This window comes from Sinocyclocheilus grahami, unplaced genomic scaffold, assembly GCF_001515645.1.
Source record: "Sinocyclocheilus grahami isolate Dianchi unplaced genomic scaffold, SAMN03320097.WGS_v1.1 scaffold1718.1, whole genome shotgun sequence".
NCBI classification, from domain to species: domain Eukaryota; kingdom Metazoa; phylum Chordata; class Actinopteri; order Cypriniformes; family Cyprinidae; genus Sinocyclocheilus; species Sinocyclocheilus grahami.
This window is the reverse complement of record NW_015506897.1, coordinates 94,533-109,283: the sequence shown is the minus strand read 5'-3', so window position 1 is coordinate 109,283 and position 14,751 is coordinate 94,533. Positions and strand designations below refer to the sequence as shown.

At 37.7% G+C, this 14,751-nt stretch overlaps 1 protein-coding gene across 2 annotated transcripts in view; it reads left to right on the top strand.

Moving 5' to 3' along the window:
- Positions 1-14,751, top strand: part of LOC107572219 (guanylate-binding protein 1-like) — a 73,787-nt gene that overhangs the window by 665 nt on the left and 58,371 nt on the right. Inside the window, exons 2-7 of one of the 2 annotated variants that reach the window (XM_016258648.1) lie at positions 6,104-6,330; positions 6,412-6,539; positions 6,902-7,011; positions 7,491-7,681; positions 7,880-8,122; positions 8,227-8,507. In XM_016258648.1, the coding sequence (XP_016114134.1) occupies positions 6,156-6,330; positions 6,412-6,539; positions 6,902-7,011; positions 7,491-7,681; positions 7,880-8,122; positions 8,227-8,507 (1,128 nt within the window). In that variant the 5' untranslated portion in view covers positions 6,104-6,155. Of the gene's footprint in view, positions 1-6,103; positions 6,331-6,411; positions 6,540-6,823; positions 7,012-7,490; positions 7,682-7,879; positions 8,123-8,226; positions 8,508-14,751 lie in introns of those variants that run through there. The other variant, XM_016258649.1, reaches the window with a different exon arrangement.

Here is a 14,751-nt window from a genome sequence, read left to right as displayed (position 1 = left end):
GCTCTTCGGGAGATGGTGAACACACCACTCCCTCCCCCGGAGGAGGGCCAGGCGGAGAATCTTTTGTTTTTTTTACGCCACTGACCGAGAGGTACCCAAATACTTGACAAAAGAGCATTTTTGACACTGGAAGTGGCAGTATCTGTGGCCTTTTGGTAGGGATCCCAATTCGTCGGTCATCCGACGTGATGTCGAGAGTGACCAACTGAAAGGGAACGTCTCGGTTACGTATGGTAACCCTCGGAGATGTCACGTCCCGTCGCCACAGCTCCTGTACCACCGCTGAGCAGCCGGTTCACCGGCTCGGCTCCTCAGCGAAAACCTGAATATGCGCTGCATCTGCTGACTACTTATACTCACGCTGTGATCAGCGGCAGCTGGATGCAATAATCACATGCCAATGTGCATTGGCTCGTTTAGTTTACACTCAAAGTAGATTGGTCTCTCTAAGCGAGATCCCAATTCGTTGATCATCTGACATGACGTCTCCGTTCCCTCCTTCAGGGAACGAGGGTTACCATATGTAACCGAGACGTTTTTGGTTCCCAGAATGTTAATTTTTGGTTTGTAGAACGTTATTCTAATGTTATTATAATGTTCCCAAAACATACGTTTTTGGTTCCCAGAAGGTTAGTTTTTGGTTTGTAGAACGTTCCCATAACGTTATTCTAACGTTCCCAGAATGTTGATTTAGTCCTCCTGAACTCAACAGTGCCCCACAAATTTAACCATGGAAGTGTGGGATATATATTCTAAGCCGAAGGGAAAAGAGAGAATGACGAGTTGTTTTTCCTTATCAGTATTGTGAGATATAATCTCGGAATTGCAAGACTAAAGTCGGATTTTTTAAATATAAAATCAAATTTATAATTTTTTCTTTTATTCTTCTCTAGCCGTAAAAAGGCTTTCTCTCCCAGGTTTTCTGCAACCATGATGCGCGCGCATCCCGAATGTTTACAAACCTATAATTAGCCTATATAAACTGAATAAATAATACACTGTAAATGTGTTCAGTATTCTGCAACAAATATTTTTCGGATTTTCTTGACAATTTTAAGTCATAAAGTACGCTGGATATATTAAAATTCATCGCAAGCTTTGGCAGGCACGTAAAATGATACTTAGTGGGGCAGTCGTGCGGGTGTCCTCCCGAACTTAACAGTGCCCCACAAATTTTACAATGTAAATCTGTGGTGAAAAGTGGAACTGCAGCATGCTCTAATTGAGAGCCATTTGGGCAGTTTTGAGACTGCCCCGCCTATTTTCACGTGACCTTATCTCGCTCCAGACCAAGACGAGATCAGTCAGCTTCAGCTATATGTGTCTGCATCAGGTCAGAAACTAGCTGGCATGTCTGTTTTTCTTATGTGGAGTAGTGTTTTAAACTAATGAAAGTGTTATTCATTTAGTTTAAATGTGCTCACATGAAAAGCCTTTATAAAGTTTTGTTGTGTTTGTTTTGAGATGAGGCATGATATTCGTTACCTCACTTAAATTCCTCCACAGCTTGTAACATTCTAAATCAACATTCAGAGACAATATTAAGGCAATAATTCTGTAGGGGGGGGGGGGGGGGCAATCCAACCCTCTCCATTGACTTTGTATTGCGGGAAGCTGCCGCCTTGTCATTTCTGACTCGTAACAAAAAGCAGAATACATTTAAATAGTTTATTAATCATTTTCTTACACTTTCTAAATGATCTTATGAACTCCTAAATAACTTGTTTGTAAATAACGTAATAATTTAGAAATGATAAATTGATCATTAATAAAGTATGAAAATACAATTATTAAAAAAAAAAGAGAGTAATTTTGTGGGGGGGGGGGGGGGGGGGGCAATCCAACCCTCTCCATTGACTTTGTATTGCGGGAAGCTGCCGCCTTGTCATTTCTGACTCATAACAAAAAAGCAGAATACATTTAAATAGTTTATTAATCATTTACTTACACTTTCTAAATGATCTTATGAACTCCTAAATAACTCATTTGTAAATAACGTAATAATTTAGAAATGATAAATTGATCATTAATAAAGTATGAAAATACAATTATTAAATGTTATAGATATGCTCAAGAACAAAACATTTATAGCAGTATTTATAAACTGCTTACTAATGCCAAATAATGTTGGAACAATGCTTTATAAAGTATGAATTGACTATTTACTAATGCTTAACTAATGATTCATAGTGTGCAGTTATTATAAAGTGTTACCATTTTTTTATGTTTAAGTTTTGAATATTAACTGACATTAATATATGCTATATAATTATTGTTCATGTTAATTAATATAGTTAATGTTAATAACTGAAACGTTATTGTAAAGTGTTACTAAAGTTTTATATATTGTTCTGTGTATGTGTGCTTCACAGTCTTGATGGTGTGGATTAACCCTTTAATTGCCGTATCCCTTAAAATCAGTTTTCTTGATGCCACTGGCGTAGCGTTTGCACTGATGGCTTGGGCCCGCCATCGCTGCTTGCAGCTATATTTATATGTTGTTATTGTGATGGTTACAACCACTATAGTATTTATGGTAGTCCTGTTTGGTAGGGTGAGTACGGTAGTTTCTAGCCTCGCGTCCTTTATGAATGGCATGGTATTAGCTTTTGGGTAATGGCAGCGTGCACGCTGAATGCCAGATGGGTGGTTGTGATTTCTTTCTTGGAGACCGCAATGATGGTTTATGCAGGCTTTGGAAAACAGTTGTTGTAGCTGTTGTTAGACGGCAATGATGGTTTGTGCCAGAGTTGGAAAACTGTTGTCGTAGCTGGTACTAGGAGCTGGTTTGTGTCACTGTTTTGAATTACTATTTATGTCTGATATAAAGTATTGCACATTTGCACACGATATATTGGGGGGTGTTGAACCCTTCCGGTATCAACTTGCTACCAGCTAAGCCTATTTATGTTTTAGAACTTTTGTCGAGTTGTTAATAAATGACGGTTACATGGATGATTTGAGTGGAGAAATCGATTGCTTGTCATAGATAGGCTTTACTTTATTATTATTAAACATCAAAAGAAAGAAAGAAAGAAAATACCACTACTACTAATAAAAATAAGTAAATAAATAAATTAAAAGGGAGGGGGAAGTATGAGAAATGTAATCGGATGTAATTTCCTTTGTTTTATAAGAGAATACTTTAGCTCTTTTTATGTTATCTCCTCCATTTAATGTACTTTGGAAAATCTAAGCAGTCATTTAAACCTGGGGATTCTTGCCAGGGGCATTCATTTGTAACTTCTGAGTAGGAAACTTGTTGGGTACTTAAACTGCATCCTTCTTAGACAAATCCATCTGAGGCTTCTAGTTTAGACGACTCCTCAGCACTGAATGCTAAAGAGATGACCTAGAACAGTGGCTCTCAAACTTTTCTGTCCCAAGGCAGACCTTTGTAAAGGTGAAATCTCTATGACACAACATTTCCCCCTCAAAATACAATGCATACATCCTCATAAATGTAAATAAACTGCTTTAAAGCCTCTAAGTCATTTTTTGCTTCCCTGTAAGTGTTAAGTTATTTGACAGTTACAAAAATTAAATAAAGAAGTTACTTATTAAAGTGTGATTATACCTTATAGAGTCAGAATTGCGTAATATAATGTTGAAATTGCCAGCTATAAAGATAGAATTGTGAGATATAAAAAATGTCTTCAGAATTGGACTTTATAACTCGCAATTGCAAATTTATATCCTGAAATTCTGAGAAAAAGTCACAATTATTTAATTACAATAATGTAATTATTTTGATCAACTCTTATCAAGTGCTGAGTAGTCCTTCGAAAACAGAGTGTACAGCAGGTGATTAAAAAGAGCCCAAATTTACCATAATCCGTCGATCAGATCTAAAGATATTCCTCATAGAGCTATAACACATAAAACCAGACAGGAGTGCATGGGGCTCAGCAAAAAAAAACTACTTTTCACTTGGTGCTTTCATTCGTAACTTCATGAAACATGCATAAACTGTGGAAAATTGGACGTTAGTGCTTTCTGAAAATTCTCCCGATTAAAAAAAGCCCAAACTCATCATAATTCGTCCATTAGATCTTCCTTATGTTGTTATAACACACATAAAATCGCTAAATAAAAACAAAATAAAGCTAATGCCCAAACTCACCATAATCTGTCATTTAGATCTAAAGATATTCCTTGTTAAGTTATAACACATAAAACCCCAAAGCGCGTATGTTATAACTTTCACATGGTTTTTACGCTTATCATTTCAAGAAACATGCTCTGATCGTGGAAAATATCACATCATTATTTACAGCATATTCTCACGATTGAAATGAGTCCAAAATCCAAATAATCCATTGCATCTTTCGTGTGTAAGTAATACCTAAACCCATGAACTGAATAAATCAGTTGTAGAGCTTTACTGAACACTTGGCAAGTAACATGTAAAAGCCAGCATGTTTCTGTCTATTTTATCTTTTTTATAATGTTTTTAAAAGTATAATTAGGTAACATTTTAAAGATTAGAATTTCAGCTTTCGAATGCATCCAACCATTTTGATAAACTCTTAACAACTGCTGAGTAGTACTTCTAAAAACCGGAGTGTACCGCCGGCGGGCGCCCCCTAGCGAAGAAAAAACAAATTATTATATTTTGCAAAACCACGGCCTTGATCAACACAAAATAGGTGTTATTTGAAAGCTTAGAGTCTGAACTTTACAATGCATGTGGCCACTAACTCCTAAGTAGTGCTGAGTTATTTGCTGATAAATAAAATAAAATGTTTTCATAATTAAAGGAATATGTTTTTTGTGCCATATACTTTAATGTCAAAAATATCATACAGCTCAGATAGTCATGTGTCATATGACATTTGAAAGGTCTCCAAGAGTAGAATAAAACAAGCAGGGGGCTTTGACTAAACTTGACTTTAGCATTACTTCTGTGTATGTCAATCAGAAAACAAAGTTATTTCTATAAATATCTATAAATACAGAAAGTTTTCTATCAAACGATACCAAACTTCTGACTCTCTTTGATCAAGTCTTGGGGTTACAGGGTTTCTGCAGGATTTTTAAGCTCAAATTTAAGACTGTTTAAGACCTGCACAAGTAAAATTAATAGCATATGAGCGGGGCAGGGCAATGTCTGTAGTAACATATTAAACTGTAAAATTACTGTAGAAAGCATGATTTACAGTTCAGATACAAGTTTTCACAAAAACAAAAAGTTATAAAATGACACTTCACATTTGGATGGGTCAAAAGTATTAATTTATTATATTAATTATTATCAATAAATTATTATATTAATTAAATAACACATAAATACATTTTACTGTTTAGATTTTCTTAATAATGAATTATCTTCTTATCGATCCACCAGTTCACATTTACAGCTCTGCATGTTTGCAGGGGTAAAAATATTGGTCTGAACAAAAACAACCCCAATACAACAGGCTTATTGAGAATGCACATTCATTGTCTGCCAGCAGGAGGCGCTTTCGGCTCTGCAGACATACAACTGTTTCCCCGGTAACAGCAGAACACAAAGCAGCGCTCTGAGTGCAGCACCGGACTCTGAAACGTGCAACGTTTATGTTTATTTAATGAAATCACAGCCTTTTGAAGATTAATCGTCACATTAAGCCATATTGCAATTCTGGGCTTTCCGTCCCGAAATTTAAGACCTCTTGAAATCATAATTAAGACTTTCTTGTACAATTTAAGACTTTTTATGGCCTTAAATTTGATACAACTAAATGTAAGACGTTTTAAGACTTTTTAAGGACCCGCAGGAACCCTGGGTTATGAGTCATTATTTTTGTGTATGTCACTCAGAAAAAACACCTTCAGGGAGGCAAAAATGACTTCAGGGCTTAAAGAGTTAATTTAGTTGTGGAAACAAGCGTACATATCCTCCTGATATTAATAGCGATATTTAGGTTTCTGTAAGCACCTGTATAACCAAAATTTGTTGTGCACTATGGTACAAATACAGATAGAGGGAGTCGCTCAGAATGTGGAATTTCTGAGTGATTTTAATTAGGAAAATAAATAATAAAATGGTCAAGCCACCAATTAGACCGCTTGAGATGGACTGACTTGTATTTCTCAATTCACCTTAACTTTTTATTCCTAGTACACTGCAGTTCTTCAAGGGTTTAAGATGTGCACATGTGTTGGCAGTGAGCATGGATAAACCAGTGTGCTTCATTGACACGGGCTCGGATGGGAAGCTGCGTGTGCAGCAGTCGGCGCTGCAGATGCTGCAGCAGATCCAGCAGCCGGTGGTGGTGGTGGCCGTGGTGGGGCTCTACCGCACCGGGAAGTCCTACCTGATGAACCGCCTCGCTGGGAAACAATCAGGTCAGCGCTCATAGCTCACCGCCAACATCATGCAGTTCAAGTGAATGACATTACAGCCACTAAAGTCACTGTCGTCATCAGGGTTTGCGCTGGGCAGCACAACTAAGTCCAAGACGAAGGGCATCTGGATGTGGTGTGTGTCCCATCCCACTAAAGAAGGAACCACTCTAGTGCTGCTGGACACAGAGGGACTCGGAGACGTGGATAGGGTGACCTAACAAGAAAACACAACTAGCATCACAAGCAGTTTCATGGGTTCAAGAATACTTTCACCATATTCATATAAAAACTACTGTTTCAAAGCTGAAAGACTAAGATAAGGTGCTTCTATATCGGAGCACCTGAAATTGAAATCAAGGATTTAAAGTTTGTTGCAAAGAGTGCAAGTGTTTCATGAAGGCTACAAACAATTAAAACGAATAAACGAATGAAGATGGAGAATGAACTCCTGAATAAAATCCCACTTAGGACACTTATTGGCCAAATAGGAAACTTATCGGGTGATGCTTGTAATTAAACAATGGCAAAAAAAACTTGGACCCCTGTCCATGATTGTCTTTCTCTCTCACAGGGAGACCCAAAGCATGACACCAACATCTTCAGTCTGGCTGTGTTACTCAGCAGCACTCTGGTCTACAACAGTCGAGGGACGATTGACAACAAGGCTGTAATGGACCTACAGTATCCTTCTGAACATTTATATAGAATGTTCAAAACAGGTGTGCCTCACACGTCCTGAAAAGTGAAGCTGCGGGCTCTTTGATCGCCCCCTGGTGGCTGGCTGCAGTACAGGTCATAAACCCCGCCCTCTCCATGTAGACGAATGGGACTCGAGTCAAAATAAAAAAATTACTTACGCTTCCAATACAATTTTCTGAAAGATGGTTTTGGTCATTTAAGGTAGTTGTTATCATGCTGATATATATTAAATTGTTCATTTTTGTGATAAGTTTGATGTTAGCTAGTAATTTGATGCTATAAAAATGGGGCATGTCGTTATGGTTGATTAGGCTCATGACACTACTGCGCAGACTCTGGCATTTAGCATTTAGCCCTGGTGTTGTGAATTTGCTTATTACTGTACCTCATGGAATAATATATGTTTTGTTATGCATCATGAGTTGTTGTTGCTTTGTGTTGATGCCTGAACAAACTGTCAGATATGTCACTGAGCTATCAGACTGCATCAAGGTCAAATCATCAGATGAGGATGCCGATGATTCAAGCGAGTTTGTGAAGTTCTTCCCTAGTTTCATCTGGGCTGTGAGGGACTTCACACTGGAGCTAAAGATCGATGGCAAAGATGTAACAGAGGATGAGTATCTAGAGTTTGCTCTGAAGCTGAAACATGGTAATTTAAAAATACTGCAGATAGTCCTTATAATCACTATCACAACTAGTTCTTGTTACTGTGCTGAATTGTTTTGTTATTCAAGCTTTCTATTTTCTAAGCATTTTATGTCCAGTAGCTCAACCAGCTACACTCCTAGAACAGACATGCTCTTTGCTAGAATTGAGAGCAGCTACAGAATGTGCTCATCTTTTCTAGGCACTTCGAGAAATGTGATGGGGTACAACTTTCCCAGGGAATGCATCCAGAACTTCTTCCCTTCCAGGAAGTGCTTCACTTTCCCCTTTCCAACCGCCCCAGAAAATATGTCTAGCCTGGAGAGCTTGAATTCTGCTGACATTTCCTCTAAATTCTTGAAGGTCACAGATAATTTCTGCCAGTTTGTCTTTGATGACAGCTGTGTGAAGAGGCTGAAAGATGGATACACAGTCACTGGAAGAGGTGATTCGAAAGAAAATTTGAAGAGTTTGCATGTGCATACAGAAAACCATCTGCTTATAAATACATTTTTAATCACTGTGTTTGATTTCTTTCTTTCTCTGAAGTTCTGGGTCATCTGGCTAAAACATATGTGGACACCATCTCAAGTGGGGCTGTGCCATGTCTGGAGAACGCTGTAATAGCAATGGCAACGATTGAGAATGAGGCTGCAGTGAAGGAGGGCCTTCAGGTTTACCAAAGTGGAATGGAGAAGCTGAAGGACTCCTTCCCTCTGGAACTGAAGAATGTGTCCTCAGAACACCAACATCTTAGCAGCACGGCAACACAAGCCTTCATGAAGCGTTCCTTCAGGGACACAGATGGGAAGAACCTGAAATCTCTAGAGGTAGGTAATGTCCGTTCATTTAGGATGATGGTGAACCACTGACCCAGTAACACTGGGCAACCAGATGAAAACATTGGTGCACAACTATTTAGAATCTTAAAAATCAAGCAAGCATCAACCAAACATTTAATATTATCAAAACTCAATAAAGTTTAAGGTTTTTCCTATCTGATTTATTATCCCAGTTTATATTAAAATCACCCATAACTATTAGTTCTTTTTTTTTCTGGTCACATACCTTAAGGATTTTATGTAGATGTTCATAAAACTATTATCAGTTGATGGTGGTCTGTATAGACAAATGATATTAAATGACATTTCTGATGACAGTGATGTTCTCAAACCAATGCATTCCAGTTCTGTTTGATGCGACCATTCAATAAGGCATTTGGTTGACTCTTTAATATAGACCCACAGACTGCCCCCTCTACCTTTATTTCTGTTACGGGGCTGACGAGACGTGAGACTTGCGGATCCATTCGCAGAGCTTTATTGAAACGAAGACAGAGACGTGGTCACACAGCAGGCATGGGTCAGATGAGGGCAAACAGGTATATGGTGGGCAAAACACAAGAATAGTCCTAGAGCTAGCACAGGTCGACGATCGGCAGACAGAATCAAAAGGGGCAAGACAAAAGGGGTGAATCCAGGGAACCAGGCGAAGATCAGAAACCGGGAAGGCTAAGGCAAATGACTAGGGCTAAGGCTAAGGCTAAGGCAAACGACTAGGGCTAAGACTAAGGCTAAGGCTAAGGCTAAGGCTAAGTAAAGTAGCTATCTCTAGGAGAGTGATAAATGCTGAAACAATACTCGGCCGAGGGAAGGGATCAGAGTGAGTGTTAAATAGTGAGGGAGTGATATGAAACAGCTGGGTGCAATCAGTGTAAACAGGTGTGTGCAATTCGTGCTGAGTGCAATCAGTGCAATGCATGATGGGAAATGTAGTCCGGGGTGATGTGCAACAGTGTGTAGTGCGAGAGTCAATGAATAGGAAAGTTCGTTGACCGGATTCGTGACAATTTCTATCCCTCCTAAACACATTATATCCAGAAATATTTAATGCAGCCGTTTGGGGAAGAGTTTGTTAACCATGTTTCCGAAATACCAAGAAAGCCCAAGTTTGAACCAGTCAATACATTTTCCAAATGGTTACTTTTTGAAACAACACTGCGGATATTTAAATGCCTAATATTCCCTTTGGTTTGTAGCATGAATCCCATATCATCTTTGCATGATTAAGAGTTTGAAAGAAGTTCATTCTTTGGAATTTCTTGATCGCTGGATTTATGCAATTTTGTTTTTGTTTATGTACAACAATCTGTCTGTCAGATCTTCTCAAATTAGTAGTCTCTAAAGCATGGTGCACAGTCTCATCCTGCTCATCTTGACTCAAAGCTAAGAACACACTCGTTGTCGGATCGGATGAAGTGAGAGAGAACACATCATCAGTATTCAGCAGCTTGTATACCTCTCTACCACTGACATGCTACATGTTCTGCTTCAGCAGAAGTCTGTGGATTCTGAAGCCATTCTGCAGGCTGACAAGAAACTGACTGAGAAGGAGAAAAAGATTAAGAGTGAGAATTTTAAGTCATAAAATCCCAATTTCCCTGTTTGTAAATTCTTACTAGGTTCCTTGTGAAAAATGGTGCTCAAGGGTTTAGGTACTTGTGAGAGCGTTTCTGCACAATGAAGGACTCGGAGACACAGACAGGGTGATGTAGCAACCAAAGAAGTTTAAAACACAGCTACAGATAATCTTATTCAGATAACATCTGCAGTCCAGGGTTTAGGTTCCAGAGGGGCTACCTATACCATTATCATTAAGAATAAAGATCAGTGAGATCAAGACCAATACTAGGAACTCTTCAGTCTCGGTTTTATTGGTTCTAAATCAGTTCTAACTTATAAGGCCAGAACTACATTAGCAGATGTTGCATTAAATATGTTTTTATTGTTATTGAAAGAGTACACTTTAGATGAAATTATCTCTTCTAGTAAAACATCCCAGTTACCCCTCTGGTATTGCTCATTTGGGAGTCACACTTGTGTTGTTTGCAGCTTAAACTGACCAGAGGCCATAATCGTGTAATTATTTTATTTGTGTGAAATGAATGTAGTATATTTCAATTCAATGTTTTATTTATATATATATTGCATTTTGAGTGTATTTCATGTTACCAAGTAAGATTAATAACTAAATTATGGAGTATTTTCTGTATAAAATGTAAAAAACAAATATTGTATATAATTTTTCAATTAATGCAGTATGAGTTAAAAATAGAGCAAAAGTATTTAAAATCCATTGAATTGAGGCAGATTTGTTCCACAGTGTGGGGAAAAAATGTAAAGAAGTGAATCTGTAAGACCATGGTGTAATACATATGCCTTTATAACCATACAGATTCAGTGCTGTGCATTCCTTAGTTACTGAGCAGTGTTTTCAGGCGTAATTGCTTAAGTTTTGAATCTGAATATATATTTAGCCATAATCAAATAGAACTTTGTTAAAATTTTAAGTTCTTGTTTTAAATATTTATAAATATATTTTCTTTGCATTGAGATTACAGTAAAACCTGAGCATTGTGTTACAATGAGAATGCACGGGAAATATTTTGTTAGCCATAATTTGATTCAAAATGTATTAAAAGAAAAATAAAAACAAGAATGGATAGTGATCAATTTAACTTAACTTTTTTTACATAATTTTTTCAATGGAAGGCAGTTTTGAGTTATTTTGCAGAATTCTGAGAACAGTAACAGAGTATGGACCGCAAACTAACAAACTAAACTAAAAACAAACAATTACCAAACAGTAAATGGAAAATATAAAATAATGTTTGGATGTCACAATGTCATTTTCCCATTTTCTCTGAAACTACGTGGAGCTTCTTGTCCAGTTTTACAGTGAAATAGAGCCCTTAACCCTTTAACAGTCACACTAAGAAATACATTTGCAAAAAATTATTTATTGCTAAAATGATGTTCCTGACGTTACATTGAACAACTTTTCAGTTTTTTTTTGTCAGATGACCCCTTCACTTAACGGATACATGAGTCAGGTAATTCTCGGCATATAATCATTTACGCACCTAAAGTTGACTTTTTTTTATATAAAAACATTACAGACAGTAGAATATGTTAACAACATCCATTAATTTATTTAAAAAACATGTTTTTATTATAACAAACAATAAATACATTGTATAAAGTGCGAAGGTCAAAGAAATATAATAGAAATTCTATCAAATTTACAAAATAAATGATGATAATAAATACAAACATAATAAATCATTATTATATTATATTATAAATAATGCACACAATAAATAATACATTTAGTGATAATCTATATAAAATGTATGATAAAAGACAACTAGCCAATGTAATATAAAAAAACAAATTACTGATATGGTGTATAGATATGATATGTAATATGTTACAAATCACTGTTTGTTGTTGTTCAAACAATGGAACCACTTCTCATTAGCTAACTCTGGAGATAGATTATAATAAAAATATTAAAATGCATCTAATGTAAAAAATAATAAAATTAGAATAAAATATCAAATACATACACTGTATGGGTGGAAGTGTTGGGACGCCTGACCATTTGCACCAACAGGAACTTTAATGACATTGCATTCTAAATACATAGACATTAACACTGAGTTAATTTGCATCTATAACCGCTTCCACTCTTCTTGGAAGGCTAAGTCCCTGTTGGTGTAATGGTCAGTTGTCCCAATGCTTTTGTCAATACATTCAACTCTGGTGATATGCAACAAAGCACTGGTTTTTGTTGTTTAAACAAAAGGAACAACTTCCCATCTCCACATTTTTGTGGATCTGTGTTTGCGTTTTGTCTGGTTCCTTTTCATTTTTGGACTACCGTCTTGGACTACTTTCGTTTTGGACTACTGTTCGGACTATTGTTGGATCTGCTGTGAATCCCTCTGGTTTCTTGGATACTACTTGGATACTACTCTGTGGTCTGTTTTTCAACGACGTGTGCTTTGTTGCCGCCAGGAACTTTTTGGTTGTCGGTTTACTGCGAGCCCTCTACCTCTTCGATCCTCCATCTATTGGACTGACTGTCAGGTGAGTTAACAGTCTTCTTGCCAGTTGGTCTACTGGCTTACTGTCTGGTTGGGTAGCCTTCCTCTCAGTGAACTTTTGTAGATGCTGCGATGATTGAGGTTCTGGCTAACATGGTGTTGCTGATGGCTGGCGTTCCTATGGCAATTGCCAACACATCAATAACTCTAAGGCTCATTGTTATTTTTTTGGTCACTATTGGATCTAACTCCAACATGGAAATTGGATATACGCCCTGCGAGCTAAAGGCTCTAAATGGGCACCTGCATCTCGACTCCGCGACGTACGAACACTGCCGTACACTTGCTAGCATTCGTCGCCCGAGTCATTTACATCGCTCGTCTAGAAGGACTTTCAGTATTCATCAGCCATCGTCTACTGTGATCCTGTGCATCTGGTCTAGCAACAGGGCTCTGAGTAAGCTGAAACGTTCTCAAAGGAACTGTCGAACACCGCGAACACTTGTCAACACTACTAGGATTGACTCCATGGATAACGTTACCTCCGATGGAAGCATTGTGGAGAAACACTGTGCTCTTCTTAATTGTCGCTCCATTTCTGATAAAGGTTCCTATATAAATGAACTAATTATTGACAATAACCTGGATATGTTATTTCTTACCGAGACTTGGCAATCACCAGATGACTATTTGCATCTAAATTTGCTTACCCCGACTGGATATCAATATCTGTCTAAACCTCGTACAACCGGCAAAGGGGGTTGTCTTGCAGTCATTTATCGTGACTCCATAGAACTTACCCAACTGGATTTTCATAATACTACGACATTTGAGTTTATGCTTATGTAGGTTGGTTTAAAACGTCCCGTCATAGTTATATTGATTTATAGACCACCCAAGCAGCAAACTGAATTCTTCTCAGAACTCAGTCAATTACTAACGTTAGCCTGTGCTGTGTCGGCCCAAGTTATCTTACTTGGTGATTTTAACATCCACGTTGACACTGTCTGTTCGTCGCCCGAGTCATTTACATCGCTCGTCTAGAAGGACTTTCAGTATTCATCAGCCATCGTCTACTGTGATCCCGTGCATCTGGTCTAGCAACAGGGCTCTGAGTAAGCTGAAACGTTCTCAAAGGAACTGTCGAACACCGCGAACACTTGTCAACACTACTAGGATTGACTCCATGGATAACGTTACCTCCGATGGAAGCATTGTGGAGAAACACTGTGCTCTTCTTAATTGTCGCTCCATTTCTGATAAAGGTTCCTATATAAATGAACTAATTATTGACAATAACCTGGATATGTTATTTCTTACCGAGACTTGGCAATCACCAGATGACTATTTGCATCTAAATTTGCTTACCCCGACTGGATATCAATATCTGTCTAAACCTCGTACAACCGGCAAAGGGGGTTGTCTTGCAGTCATTTATCGTGACTCCATAGAACTTACCCAACTGCATTTTCATAATACTACGACATTTGAGTTTATGCTTATGTAGGTTGGTTTAAAACGTCCCGTCATAGTTATATTGATTTATAGACCACCCAAGCAGCAAACTGAATTCTTCTCAGAACTCAAGTCAATTACTAACGTTAGCCTGTGCTGTGTCGACCCAAGTTATCTTACTTGGTGATTTTAACATCCACGTTGACACTGTCTGCTCTAATACTACTCAACTATTGACTGTACTGGACTGTTTCGATCTTATTCAGAACATTAACTTTCCAACTCACACTCATGGTCATACACTTGATCTGGTTTGTACATCTGGTTTGAATAATATCTCCGTCAGTGGTCTGGCTGTTCCTATCTCTGACCACAAGCTTATTATTTTTGATTTTACATTAATCTGTTCAGTCAAATGCACTGATAACATAACCATTTAATATCGTCATGTAAATGCTGTTGATACCAGTACATTCTCTGCTTCTGTTGCTTCCTCTGCTGTTCCTGAAGTTTTACATTTTACCTGTCCATCTATGATTTATGATATGTACCATTCTCTTATTTCTAACATCCTGGATGAGTATGCTCCAATTAGGACCAGGTCTGTTCTCATGTCTCACTCCTGTCCTTGGTTTAATGCAGAGCTACGTGCTATGAAGGCAGAAAGCAGACAACTTGAACGTCTTTTTAGGAAAACGGGTTTAACTGTCCATTATCTTGTTTATTCTGAT